The sequence below is a fragment of the Myotis myotis genome, unplaced genomic scaffold, assembly GCF_014108235.1.
Source record: "Myotis myotis isolate mMyoMyo1 unplaced genomic scaffold, mMyoMyo1.p scaffold_m19_p_17, whole genome shotgun sequence".
Classification (NCBI taxonomy): domain Eukaryota; kingdom Metazoa; phylum Chordata; class Mammalia; order Chiroptera; family Vespertilionidae; genus Myotis; species Myotis myotis.
The window spans coordinates 15956278-15971260 of record NW_023416321.1 but is presented as its reverse complement, the minus strand read 5'-3'; the positions used below and the strand labels follow the sequence as shown (position 1 = coordinate 15971260).

General features: G+C 45.4%; 1 protein-coding gene across 6 annotated transcripts in view; it reads right to left on the bottom strand.

Annotated features, from left to right (window-relative positions):
• The window catches only part of LOC118671537, a 49312-nt gene that overhangs the window by 13435 nt on the left and 20894 nt on the right, over positions 1-14983 (bottom strand). The window contains exons 1-3 of one of the 6 annotated variants that reach the window (XM_036339816.1): positions 12750-14643; positions 11881-11940; positions 6761-6978 (exon numbers count right to left, since the gene is read on the bottom strand). In XM_036339816.1, coding sequence (XP_036195709.1) covers positions 6761-6816 — 56 coding nt within the window. In that variant the 5' untranslated portion in view covers positions 6817-6978; positions 11881-11940; positions 12750-14643. Of the gene's footprint in view, positions 1-6138; positions 7204-11880; positions 14644-14983 lie in introns of those variants that run through there. The other 5 variants (XM_036339815.1, XM_036339814.1, XR_004972773.1 and 2 more) reach the window with 5 other exon arrangements.

Here is a 14983-nt window from a genome sequence, read left to right as displayed (position 1 = left end):
GCACGTCATAGCTACCAGACGGTCGGATGGTCAGGCGGTCAGACGGTAGCTTAAGCATTTCTATATATAGATAGTCATAATGACAAAGGGTGGGAATGTCTCCCAATCAGCAGGACACATGAAGAACAGGTGTTCTACATATAATGCTTCCAGTGATAACACCAAAGAATTAAACACATGTGTGCATGCATGCACACACAAACAGACATACACATATATATTAGAAAGAAGACAGTTCTCATAGGGATGAAACACTGCAGGTCAGGAAATATCTAAAAACTAGTATATCGTCTTTATGGGATAGGATTAATGTACTGCCGATCAAATGGTGTTTTCTGTTCCTTTTTTCCCATTTCCCATCATAACAATTGTGTTTACTATACATTTGGGGGAAGTATTAAACAGTTCTCTGCTCTCAAAAATCCAAGTCACCCCACTTGGTGAGACCCAGAAGGTTCTTCCTGATCTGACCTTGCTCACTCCTCCATTCTCTCTTCCGCGCCTCCCCTAGTGCTGTTTCACCAGCAGAACCACCCCAGTGCTCAGGACATGCTGTGGGCTCTCAGGCCTCCGTGACTTGGCTTGTGTTTGTCCTTCCACCTGGAATGTACCACTTTCCTCTGCACCCCTCTCCTCCTGGCGCACTCCTATGAGATACTTTACGGTGCTGTCCACCATACCCCCTCAACTCTCACTCTTAGATGTAGACTTGCCCTCTCACCAGCTCTATCACCTTTAACATACAGTATCTCTATCTAGTAATGAACAATTGTGCAAACAGTCCATCTTCATCCACTATATCCACTATCAGATTTTATGTTCCATGAGGTCATAGACATGATCTTGTTCACCAGTGTATCCCTAGTATGCAGGACTGTGTCTGGTTCAATTCATATTGAATGGATGGATGGATGACAAGGTATTAGGTGAAGGTAGAGGGAAACAATAGACAGTAGATTCCAAATATTAACCATGTGGAAGGGAGAGTTGGAATTGGGGGACATGTTTACTCAGCCCAGATCTACAGTGATGAGCAGACTCAGGAGCAGACACTCAAGGGGGTGATTCTGTACCCATGAAGGTTGCATCTGGGGTTCATTAAAAATATTCTGCTACAGTAAGGGCTCAGAGAGCAGGAGATGATTTTGTTTTGGCATCAGTCAGCCCATCTGCAGAAACACCAAGTTGTAACATCTAGTGTGGGTTTATTTACCGCCCCCCCGAAAGCCAAAGAAACTTAATCTGAAAACCACATCCTAAAGGTGAGAATTAGAAAAGAATAATTAAGTATTTAGAAATAACAGTGTCCCTACTTGCTCTTCTCAAAAGATCCATCTTAAGCACTCTGTGTGCTGGGTAGTTTTTTAGAAAAACAAAACTCTTCGGCTGATTGGATTAGGGTTAGGGTTGCTTGTGTATAAAGTTGTAGCTAAGAATAATCATGTACCAGACCCAGATGGATATGCAAATGAGTGTGGGCCCAAGGACTCATTTGCTCAGGTAAGCTTTGTCTTGTCAAGATGAATAGGGTCTTCAAGTGACTGCTGGGGAGCTGGGGTGACCACCTCCGGAGCCCATTCTGGCCCATTCTGGCCCATAAAAATTATACTCAGAAGACGTCAAAGAGACAAGAATGCTTTCAAAGGGCCCCAAATCAAGCAACCAGTGGGGAACTGACCAGATTGCCACCTGTTTCAAATTAAGTGTGTTTATTATCTTTGCGTGTCGCTCCCCAGCTCAGCATAATGAGTTAGAAAATATCTTCTGTGATTTTAACAGAAAGCATGTTTTTGTAAGTTTAACTAGCTGTTTGCTTTCACAATCAGGCAGTGACATTTCCCTCGCTTGGACTCTGCTGTGTGCTTTATTGGAGCTGTAGGATGGTGTCTGTGGGCTCTACTCATTCAACACTCATTTTCTGTTCTGTGATGCCTCAGGCTCTCTGCTGGGTGCTAGAGTGGGAACAACATAGTTAGTATATAAGTGAAGCAATTGTAGTTTATGAAGGGAAATAAACAAGGGAGACAGAGTGAGTATCTATCAAGGATGGGGTAGTCAGAAAAGTTCTTGGCCAAAAGAATTAGGAGCTAAGACCTGAAGGATAAGAAGAAACCATTCAAATAGAATCTGGAAGATGAGTATTCCAGGCAGGGGAAACAGCAATTGTAAAGGCTTTGAGACACGAAAGGGCTTGTAATAAATAAGGAGAAAACAAGCCAGAGTGGTGAGAGGGGAGAGGAGAGAGAGCCATGGGAGGAGGCTGTAGAGAGATCAGAGTCAGGTCAGGCACAGCCTCATAAGAAATGTTCAGGATTTCAGATTTTTATTCTCAAAGCAATGGGAAGCCAGGGGGAAATGCCATGATTGGATTTGCATTTTATGAGGATTAGGCTGGTTAATCTATGAAAAACAGACTGGAGAGTGAGGAGGGAGGAGCAGGGAGGGGGCGGGGGAGTGGTTGCTTTCATCCAGGTGAGAGGTGATGGTCGCCTGCCCTGGGATAGAATCATTGGAGATGGAGAGAAGAGGGTGGGATGGGGGGGTGGGGGGATTTGGAGGTAGGCTGGACAAGACTTGCTGATGTGTTGGCTAGAGGGGACAAGGGAAAGGAAGACTCAAGAGACCTGCTGGTGTTCTGACCTGAACAAGAGGGTGGAGGAGGGTGCTGCTCAGAGTGATGGGGGCTTTGGGAGAGGAACAGCTGCTGTGTGGGAAGGTGGGGGATGAGAGTCCATTTCGAACTTGTTAATTAGGGACACCCACTGCTTCCATGTAGAAACAAAGAAGTCCCTTGGCAATAAGCCTTTTGAAAAGGCTCACTTTTATTTATTATTTTTCATTTAAATTCTTTATTGTTTAAAGTATTACATGAGTCTCCTTTTCCCCCCATTGACCTCTCCCCGGCCGCTCCCACCCCCCAACACATGCCCTCATCCCCTACTGCCTGTGTCTATTGGTTATGCTCATATGCATGCATACAAGTCCTTTGATCTCTGACCACCATCCTCCTCCCCTGCCTTCCCTCATCGGCTGGACAGTCTGTTCGATGCTTCTATGTCTCTGGTTCTATTTTTGTTCATCAGTTTATGTTGTTCAGAAAAGATTCACTTTGAATTTATTGTTTTAAGTGTAGAAGTCATGATAGAAACAGCTGGAAGAACATGAGATGGAGCTAGACACAAGCTGAGAATTAGAGATGATTTAAGGGCTGGCAATAAATCTAGTGACTGACAGAGCCTAGGGGAATACGTAAGCATGAGTTCTTTCCTTTGCAGCATCCTGTCCGACCGGACTTTATTCCTGCATCGGAATAAAATTGCTCGATGAGATATGGGTGCCGGGAGTCTGAGCACTGCGTGTGCTGAGAGAGATGTCGGAAACTTTTGGAAAGGAGGACGAGAATTATGATGCAAAGAGAGGAGGAAGTACATGGGCCTCACAAGACATGCCTAGGGGATGCTCCCACCTGCTGATTTAATATTGTCCTGTGAGTTTCAGCAAGTGGAACCCATTTTTTTAAAAGCCGCTCTGAAAGTGACATTTCTCTGTAAATCAGATATGGAAAAAAAGAAATGAAAGGAGACACCTCTTAGCATTTCCTCAGCCGAGTCTCTGCCTCCCCCTTCATTCTCAGCCGATTCTGTTGAATTTCTACCAGCCTGCCTCTTCCGAGCACTCGCCAGCCCCCTCTGTACTTTGCTTATCTCAGTGATGGCGAACCGTTTGAGCTCGGCGTGTCAGCATTCTGAAAAACCCTAACTTAACTCTGCTGCCGTGTCACATATAGAAATTTTTTGATATTTGTAACCATAGCAAAACAAAGATGTATATTTTTGACATTTATTTTATATATTTAAATGCCATTTAACAAAGAAAAATCAACCAAAAAATGAGTTCGCGTGTCACCCCCGACACGTGTGCCATAGGTTCGCCATCACTGGCTTATCTCCTCCTGTTTGGGGTCTACAGGTGCCCGGGGTGCTTGTAGGAAGCATGATATTTGGGAGGTGCGTGAATTTGCCTGCAACGCAAACTGCATTATCTCGAGGTTGTCACCAGTAACTGGCGTGGAAGGACAGAGTATCCGGTGGGTTTCTGGTTTGCACGCATAGAGCCTCAGGGTTGTACAGGGGGAAGTTGGCTACTTTTGATAGAGCTGAGGTGTTGCAGTCAGAGATGCCTGAGCCGACGCCTTAGCGCTGCTGTTTTCTATTTTGTGGCTTCAGGCTCGGGACTTGCCGGCCCTGAACCAGGTAACTTCATGGTCTACATGTAAATTGCAGGCTGTTGTGGAGACGAAGTGACACCACACAGGTGAAGGTCTTCGCTGGCTGCCTCATTCATGCTGGTATCCACGCACAGTCCATCATGTCACTCTTCCTAAACTTACAAACATTATGGTTTGTCTGTCTGACAGGAAACACATTCTGGGTCTAACCCTGTAAAGGCTCGGGACAAACTTCACAGCCAAGGGTAGACGGTGCTGGGGTGCTGGGGTGCTGGGGTGCTGGGGTGCTGGGGTGCTGGGGCGCTGGGGTGCTGGGGTGCTGGGGTGGGGTTTCTAGCAAAGGTTGCAAACTGGAAGCTCCTGGTGTGCTAACTTCAACTCACGCATTGTTTAAAGTGAATGAAAATGTTCAATTGGACAATTAAATTAAAAACAGGAGACCTTCCCTCTGCAGTGTGGATTCCAAGCCTGTCAGGTGGCACAGGGCTCCCACCATTCCGGGCGGCCCCCAGCAGCGGTGACTCAGATGCAGGTCCCAGTCTCAAGGTGGCATGTCGAATCCACAGCGAGGTGTAAATCAGGCTTGGTGAAGAGAGAGGGGGCTTTCTACATTTCTAGAGGTTTCCTTGAACATATAGAGAGACAGGCTAGATCAAGCAGGATCAAAACCCTGGTGCTGAGCAGGCAGAGGAAATGACTTGGAGAGATGTCTACCAGACCGGAAGAGGAAGTCGAAAGCGTTGCCACGGGAGATGGGAGGGCACCTCTGCCCGGGTAGAGCCAGCGTGGAGCATGTCAGCTTGGTCACTGAGAAGTGACCGCCACCCACCAGGCTTAAGCAAAACTGGGGCAGGGGGTGGATGAGGCATCAGAAACCGGCCCAGGAAGCCCAGAGGCTGGGGGAGAGTCGGCGCATCCTGGCTCATTCTCTGCTTCCACTGTGCGTCCCAAGGTTTGGAGGTGGCGGAACAGCCAGAGTCGAGGGTTTCTCATGGCCCAAGTCCCCTGTCTGCTCTGGTTAGAGGCCCCCAAGGTGTTGAAGGCAGCAGTGTCCGGCATAGACCTGTGGCCAGGGCAACGAAGCCAAGGGCCTCAAAGCACGGGGACCCGATGATTTGAGGGGTCACAGGAACTTTAGGATTTGCCAGGAGATGCCAGCAGGATGCTCAAGGATGTCAGTGAGATTAGCCACACCTAAGTAAACAACAGCCCGGGACCTTTAAGCACAAGGCCAGCTTGTAGCGAAGGCCCCCTGCCACAAGGGTATTTCAGCTTCCTCCACACCCAGATACCATGTTGGGAAGGCGGAGGGGACCAGTGACCCTTGAGAGAGGGGAGAAACAGCCTTTGAGTTGACGGGGTCTTTACCCGAATGAGGCTGAGTTCATCTCAAAGTGAAGTGTTTCCAACAAGAAGCAGAGTAAGCTACCCTGAACGGGTGATTTTTCTTTTTCTCTGACAGGAGGGGGCCAGGGGGCTCCAGAACAAGAGAATACTGAGAAGGGAGTTTTGCTTTTCTCAACCTCTCTGAGTGGTCAATGTCAAGGTTGATGCCTCTCCTTGACTTCCTCACAAGGCTGACTCTACGCTGGACTTTTCCCTTTGAACCACAGGGTCAGATTTGGGGTGGTGGATGAATTTCATCTAATACAATGATTACTTTTACCCATTACATTATTTCTAATATAATGACATGGAAGGAAATTCATACGGAAAGAAAAAAATCCATATGCCCTCTCCCCTACGGCAAGGACGTGCGCCTATTTTTTTTTTTTTTTATGGTTTCCTTATCCACGTTATTAAAATACTGGCTGACAGATTGGCCCACGCCTCTGACTCAGAAAGACTGCGCTACTACATTCAGAGTGTGTCCCGGGTCACAGAGAGGAAACGAGAGACAAGCTGATTACCTGACATTGTCATATCGCTTCAAGGTTTTGCTTACTTGGGAGACCTTCCAATGCGTGAAATGGGACATTCTTGGATGCTGTTCCGATTCAACAGTGCTGACAGGATTTCACTTTGTTTCCTACTTCTTAGCCTTGACCCTTATACAAAACCCCAGGACTCGTGGGCCTGCCTCTCCATCCTTTCTCTGGTATCCGAGACCCCGATCCGGGGGGCTCTAGACTTCTTTGGAACATTGACATTGTGATATTCTTGGAAGAATGTTGCAGATGGAATCCCTAGGTCTTTCTCACTGAAGTCCTCAAGAAGGGATTTTAGCTTGGCTCACCTCTGCATATTCCTCCACCGTGCCCCCTGGGTTCGAATGCCCGTGGCATTGTGAGAAAGTGTTTTACCTGGACTGGGAAGTGAGCAGTGAAGGAAAACACATTCCCCTGCTCAGACGTGTATTGCTCTTGACTGGGAAGTAGATGCTGTTCTCAGCAGGTGCTTGATCCATTTACCTGGAACTCTAAAGAGACAGGGTCACACCCACCCACAGCCATGAGCAGCGAGATGCCCTAGTGCAACAAGACCACCTGCCAGGGTTAACTTAGGTGTGATATTATGGACTGCGAGACCTACCGTGGGAAATGAAAGCAGCTGGTATTGTGAGGGGCCATTCTGTCGTCTCCCCACATACCCCAGGGCGGTTCCCTCAGTAGCCCCCAGTGTGCAGGTGTTTTCAGAAGCGCCTTGGATGGTGCGGGCCTTGGGGCCGCATGAGAAGCACTCCACACAGGTGGTAATGTGCCGTGGGCTTTCCAACGGTGAAGAAAGAGGGGGCACTTCTGAGATGAGCCCTGGGGAAGAAAATGGAGAGGCTACTGAATAAAATCCAGACACAAAGTTTATGGGCAAATAGGTAAAATAAGACTTTACAGTGGGGCCATGACTTACGAGTGCCCCGACCAACGAGTTTTTCGAGATACGAGCTGTCTCTCGGCCGATTTTTTGCTTTGAGTTGCAAGCTAAAATTCAGGTTACGAGCCAGCTTCAGATACCCCACCGCTAGTTGGCGCAGCGAACGTCACAGTGAACACCACAACATCAGCCCAGCATCACGTGTCTCACTCGTTCACTTCTTGATTTGACATACAAGTAATTTGAGTTACGAGCTCCGTCACGGAACGAATTAAACTTCTAAGTCAAGGCCCCACTGTATAGTTTTTTTTTCCCCACTGAAAACTCAGGTTTTTTTGTTTTGTTCCTGAAGTCCGCAATATTAGTTTGCCTGGCATTACCAGATGTTAAATTACACTGACTGAATAATATGGGGAAATCAGATCATGATAAACCAGGTTGGCATCATTTCTAATTTCTATCATGACTTATGAATGATTTAGGACCACTTTTAGTTTCCAAATATACAAAAAGTATTTTGGGAGGAGGGTATTGAGTTCTCATTTTATTGTATTGAGGGTCAAAGAATATAGTCCATATGTTTTGTCACTACTTTGATATTTACTGAGATATCCTTTATGGCCTAGTATGTGTTCAAGTTTTGAAATGTTTCTTGAAAAGAATGCAGATTATTTAAGAGTTGAGATAAAATTCTAGATATGTGGATTTTATAAAGCGTCTTAATCATGTTGCTCAAATATTGCTCATTATTAATTATTTGGTCACTTGATCAACCAGTTTGTAACAGATGCATGTTAAAGTAACACTTTACGAAATTTAATTTTTCATAATTCTATTGACTTTCACTTCATATGAAATTACTGCTTTTGGAGGTCAGTCAAATATTGACAATTTTATATGGCTCAACCTAATATTTTAAGGCTATCTTGCTGATATTTGTTGTCTTTAGTTGCTTATGCTTTTCTGATATAGTATGTGATAGCCTTCCTTGTTCCTAAATAATAATTTTTTCTTTTAAAGTCTATTCTATTTGATACTTACATGATTAGAACATCTTTATTTTGATCAGTATTTTTCTAGTATAAACTATGTATCTTTATTCTAAGATCTACTTGTACCAATGTCTGGCATATTACTTTTTCTAATTGAAAGGGCGAGGGCTACGCCCTCCATCTTACCCTGGATCCTCCATGTTGGGGCAGAGGCCATGTGCTCAGAAAAGTGCCTTCTTCCCGAGCCCAGGCCCCTGCTGGCCACGCCCAGGATTTCTTTGAACTAACCAATGACAAGCAAGGGATGTGCGCGCCATAGAGATGACCACATCCTGTGTAACAAGACCCGACTTGCGCCTGGCCAATCGGCAGGGCCACAGCCAGCTCCCCTCCCCTCACTATTAAAGCCCTGATTTTCACACGGGTCTCACTCGGTTTCCGGTCGCTGCGTCGACTGGAGGCCCGGGTCGGGTTAGCTAACTCAATAAAGGACCTTCTGCTTTTGCATCGGACTGACTCCCTGGCATGGTTTCTTGGGGATCTTGAATTCTGGGCATAACACTAATTATTACACCTTTTCTTTGCCCTCCCACCCTTATTCCTGACTTTTTCAGTGAGCTATGTCTTCTTTCATCTACTTACTCCCTCCATCTGCACTTTTGGGAGTTATATATTCTATTTCTGTAATCGTCCTACCAAGAGTCTCAACTCTGATGACTTTATTTTTCTCCCAGGTAAACTCACCTGAGCTCCAGGTGTGTTCTAGAATGTGTGTGAGAGACACAGAGAGATTCACACTAAAATAGTACATTTTTTCTTCTACTTAAAAATATCTATTTGCATAAGATGATCAATATGTCCATTAAACATTATTACTCCCTAGTCACTAAACAAGTTTCCAAATGATTACTACTTGAAAACAACTATGAGCTCACATATGTACGGAAAAGAATTGTAACAGATTTCTTGAAAAAGTAGTAATTCATAGACTTCATTAATGCTCAGCTGATGTCATTCATTCAACAATATATTGAGTGCCAACCTGCCCGGACCCTGTGCCATCCATTCCAAAGTAGGGAACTTTCCTCATGGAACGGAGCAGGGAAAAAGAGCTGTTTTTCTTGAATTTCTTTTTTTAAAGTCACTTGATGATTTTACTGATTTAAGAGAGTAGCTTAAGTGCAAACATGAGGACAGAAACAGAGGAGATGACGTTTCCAGTCACCAAAGACAAAATGTTCCTTCGCTGTTAAAGTCTAAGAGACTTGAACTAGAAATGAATCATCTATGATGATCCTAATAAACTCTATTGATAAACATGGAAGGAAAATGCAAAGCCATGGGTGTGTTTACTTGACTTAGAAAAGGCCTCCTGGGGGGCGGGGAGCAAATTTTGTGGTGTGTTCTTTTATTTAGTGATCAGAGACAAATGATTCTTTTTGTGAAAGCATATAAATCTCTAAGTGGCTTTCAAGAGGAAACAAGATTCAAATGAAATCATGGAGATTTGGCTCAGATTTTCCAAAGAGGTAAAGAATGTCATTGATAAAACTACTGGGACATCCTCAGTGCAATGGGGCGACTGAGCCCCAGAGAAGTAAAAAATTTGGGGAAGAATGAAAGCGTACACGGACTGTGGTCAATATCTTAATGCTGAAAAGGTTTGGGGAGATTTTCTTCAGACTGACCTCATCTCGAAGGGAGAAAAGGAAGTGACTTTAATGAGCATGTGCGGTGGTATTGTCATGGTATGCGTGATACACACACATGCACACACTCTTACACATGCATATATGTTGATTATATGCATATATATTAGGTTACACACATTATATATTTATAATTAATATTTAACATAATATAATAATTAAAAGTATAATCATTGCAATAAACCTGTGATGTGAGTATTACTTGTCCATTTTAATGACGAGGAGTGGAAGACTCAGAGAGTTGTCTGTGTGAGATCGTACGTGAGAAGAGTGGCTGACACCTATCAAATTCCAGAGACCGCTACTTTTCTGCTCTATGTTAATGTCCAGAGAATACGTCAATTGAAAACGTTAAAAATCAACTTGTTTTTCGATATCCTCCTCCCCTTACTAGGAATGTGAGGTGGCTCAATTCCTTAAGCTCTCTGGGCTTCATTGGACCCTTTTGTAAAATGGGGATCACAGCAGTCTGACCGCTTGTCTAAAAAGTTCCCTGAAAAATTCAATGGAATAACGGAGTCAATGTACTGATGAAACTGTACCAAGTGACATCCAAATGTCATTGTAAAAGCACTGGACAAAAATAAGAACCCGCCGTCTTGTTTTTATGATTGTGCAAGGAAACCAAAGGAAATTACCTAAATTTAGCCAGTGACTTAAGCAAGATCAAAAAGAACAACACAAATATTTTTTATTGCAACTTAAGGAAAATACAAATTAAAAACCTCTTTGTTTACAACAGTGGGATGTTGATACTTGTTTAAGCTGAGTGCTGGGTACAAGGGATTCTCACTACTTTTGTGTTTGAAAATTTCCATCATAACAAAAGTATGAAAGATACTTCCTTGTTTGGCTCTGAGAAGTTGGTTGGGATGGTGGTTAAGAACAAGAATTCAGTAGCCAGATGCCTGCGTTCAAATCTTACCTCTGCCACTGATTAGCTGTGTGACCCTGAGCAAGTGACTGTACCTAAACCTCTCTATGCGGAATGGCCTCATCTATAAAATGAGGATAATCATAGGACCTACATGAAAGGCTTGTTAGAATTAACTATGTTGATACTTGGTAATCACTTGGTAAATTGTGTGTAAGTATTTCAGAAATAATATAAAAATCTTTTGGGTTCCGAATAGATACTATTATTTACATGGGATGCGAGGCTCAGAAAGGTCAAGCAACTTACTCAGTGTCACAGAGTTAGTAGGTGCCTGTGCCTGGGTTTGATTCTGCGTCTGTCTGATCCCAAAAGCTTGGCTCTTTGTGCTGTGCTATCTCCCGTGGGGACCACGTGTAGATAGGTCCTAGCTTGGTGAATGGTAGATACTATATGTACCCTAGGGTTTAAGGGTCTCTCGGAGACCAGAGGGTTACAGGGTGGGTCTATTTGTAGGAGGCTCAAGAAACAAGTTCTCCATAGAGGCCAGCAGGAGACACTCTCTGGGGACCCCAGACCTCTCTGGAAGGGCTCTGAAGGGAGTCAGAGCTCCAGAGTGAAATAGACTTAAAAAAAAAAGAAGTAGGCAGCTCATGTAGCCTGCCTCGGGCATACATAAGGGGGAGGATGTTATAGGTTTACTGTCATCTCCTCTGGGGTAATGTACTTATTCTTTATGAATCAGGAGCTCTGCACGGAAGAAGAAGTGCTGATTTCACGTGATGTCAGGAGGAAACATGATCACGGGGGTGGCGTAACACTCACCCTATTCCTTAAGGAAGAATCGAGAAAAGCTTAGCTACTTTGACGCATGTATAGATTACGCAAGAATCTTCCAGTCCTTCTCAGTTTGACTGAAGTACATGTCTGAGGTTCAAAACTGAATAGTTAAATGCCACACTGTGACGTTTTGATGTAAGCAGTGGGATTTTGCTGGTGCCTACAGTTGGATTTTAATGACCCTCTGGGATCTGGTGGCCAGCCCCCTGTGATCTCTGAGAGCAGTACTGTAATTAACATCAGTGTACCTCCTTCATCAAGGAGATTCGTGGGCATTTTCCCATGTGAGCTCTCCAACAATTCTGTCTGGGGAACTCAGTTACCTCCATTCTAGAAGTGGGAGAAACGGAAGTCCAGAGATTGTAAGACCCACGTACCACTGCATACTGGTTAGTGTAGGTCCAGGACATGAGCCCAGGTATTTACCTAAACACTGCAGATACTTTCATGCTGTTCCATTGCTTCTGGCCAAAAAGTAACCAATGTCTGAAAGGAAAGGTTGACTGTCTTAGTCCTTTTGGGCTGCTATAACACAATACCCTAGACTGGATGGCTTATAAACACGATTTCTCACAGTTCTCAGAGACTTGGAAATGCAAGATCAAGGTGCAGGCAGATTCGGTGTCTGGGGAAGACCTGTTTCTCAGATCAGAGACTGCCATTTTTTTTGCTGTGTCCTCAACTGGCAGGGGGGGCAAGGGAGCTCTCCGTGGCCTCTTTCATGAGGGCACTAATCCCCTTCATGAGGGCTCCACCCTCACGGCCTAACCATCTCCCAAATACCAGCACATTGGGTGTTAGGACTTAACACCATTCAGTCTACTGTATGGATGTTTATAAAAACAGATATAGCACATGATAGAAAATATGAGTCTACAAGTAAATGCCCAAAAGATAATTAACTCATTAATTTTTTTTGAAAAACAGCAACTCTAGATCCTTAGGGGATAATATTCAGGTCATCATTTCCTACCAGCCTGTTAATTTTTTCCCCCAGGCAGGTAGGCAGCTTCGCAAAGTTATTCAATGGAATGGTTTGATAGGTCAAGAACAGATTTTCCAGTTTTGGGGGGGCCACTCCGAAACTACCAAGGGGTATCACCTGACAAGTGTCAGGATAGTCAAAAACAGGAGGAGAAGCCTACGGATTTACCCAGTCCATTAAGGTGACATTGCAGGAAGGAGGTAATAGGAATCTTTCCTATGAAATGATAGCTCCTGAAATTTATGTAAAAATAGTGAATATAAATGGTTATGAGAAGGACAGCCTATTAGCACAAAGGTTCCTTTTTCACCTAATCGCCAATTAATGTCACTTGGAGGGAAGCCAGCACAGTCTCTCCTAAGCTTCCTTTGTCGCTGCACATCTCTCTCTGAGAGGGACATGCAGTGACTTTCTGAAGCAGCGACGGTCTCCACGTTCCACACGATGACTTCTCCATCCACACTGGTGGGAGCGAGGAGGGCAAGAAGTGAACAGTCATCCGCAGCTAAGATATATCCCATGGAGAGCTGTCTTTCCTCCCAAGGGGAGTGGGTAACCGCAAAGGTATTCTGGAAAGAACCGTAGAGGAAGAGACTAATCCCTGTTCGCAGAGAGGACAGGTCCCCTTGCCTAGTGGACTGCGGGGGCACTGACAGCCCCACACTCCAAATCGGGCTCCCGGGAGCCCCGAGCAGGGCCCTGCTGACCCCCCGCCAGTGGAGAACATGCACTTGGAGGCCCCCTCCAGACTGCTTCCCGGGGTTTTCTTCTCTGGGTACTAATGACCGGGTCCACCAGAGACACAACAAGCAGTCTGTTCTCTCACCAGTGATCTTGTGGTTCATTTCTCCCACCTTACCCATTCATTCTTCCCCCTCAACATACCCTTGGAATTACTGTCTTCGTCTCTTTGTGTTTATGCTGATTACATATTGGTCGGTCTTGTCTCCCATACACCCTCATTGAAGGGTGGGGATGGGCCTGTGCAATATCCATTATCTGGAGTGTCTACTCACAGGGCCTCATGCCCCCAGGGGGTGCAGTAAATGCCTGTTTCCCCACAGCCCCAATGTCTCCTCATGCCCTCTCTGCGCCTCTGCGAGCTCGTCTGACCAAACCTTCCGTCAAGTCCAGTCCAGGCAGTCCAGGCCATGGCCACGTGTAGATAATACATTCCTCCCACAACTGAAGCACAGTGCCCTAGCTGGTTTGGCTCAGTGGATGGAGTGTTGGCCTGCGGACTGAAGGGTCCCAGGTTCGATTCTGGTCAAGGGCACATGCCCAGGTTGCAGGCTCGATCCCCAGTGGGGGACATGCAGGAGGCAGCTGATCAATGATTCTCTCTCATCATTGATGATGTTTCTATCTCTCTCTACCTCTCCCTTCCTCTCTGAAATCAATTTTAAAAATTAAAAAAAAAAATAAGTAAGACGTCGTCTGCACCTCTGGAGCCTCTCCAGCCCGAGGCATGAACACGGCCGTTTCCAGCCTCGCAGCTAGCACACTCTGGTGAGTCCAATTAGCTGTGAAATGTGTCATCAGCAATTTGTTACTAATAATAAAGTACTGAATGGGATGACTTCTTCTTTAAAAATAAATTTGAGTGAATTCAGGGTTATTTTTATAATAACCCTTCATAATTTATGTAGCATGACTTATGAGTGTGAAACTTCGTCGTTTCCACCCTTTTTTGCCTTCTGATGCACATCGCCCCCATCCCCCCTTATGGCTGTGTATACTGAGATGGTTGCTCCTTCCGGCTGGCTGCCTGCCTTTGCACTTGAACTGCAACTCTTTCCTGAGTCTCCAGCCTGCCCTCCTCCCCCATCAGATTTTGCAGTTGCCAGGCATCCCCAATGCATGAGCCAGTTCCTTCAAATCAATCAGTCTCTCTCTCTCTCTCTCTCTCTCTCTCTCTCTCTCTCTCTCTCTCTCTCTCACACTCTCTCTCTCTCTCTCTCTGTGTGTGTGTGTGTGTGTGTGTGTGTGTGTGTGTGTGTGTGTGCGTGCGCGCACATACGCGCACGTGCATCCTATTGGTTCTGTTTCTCTGCAGAACCCTGTCTGATATCTCGCTGCAGTCTTTTTTGTTGTTGTTGTTAAGCCTCACCCAAGGATATTTTTTTCCATTGTTTTTAGAGAGAGTGGAAGGGAGGGAGGGAGAGAGGAAGAGGAAGAGAGAGAGAGAGAGAGAGAGAGAGAGAGGAACATCGATGTGAGAGAGACACATTGATTGCCTCCCACACACACTCCGACAGGGGCTGGGGATCGGGGATCAAACCTGCAACCCTTCAGTGCTCGGGCAGGCGCTCTAACCACTGAGCACACCCAGGGCTCACTCCACTCTTAAGAGCACTATTCTAGGTCACATAGCTGCTCAGAGGCCGAGACAATTCTTCAATCCAAGTCTGCCTGACTTCAAACCCCATATTCTGCTCATCAAATCACACATCTTGGGGCTCAGGTGGGGGAGGGCTTTGGAAAAACTGAGCCTTGAATCCCGGACTTACTGTTGGTGTGAAGATTCTAAGGGAACCTAGTAGG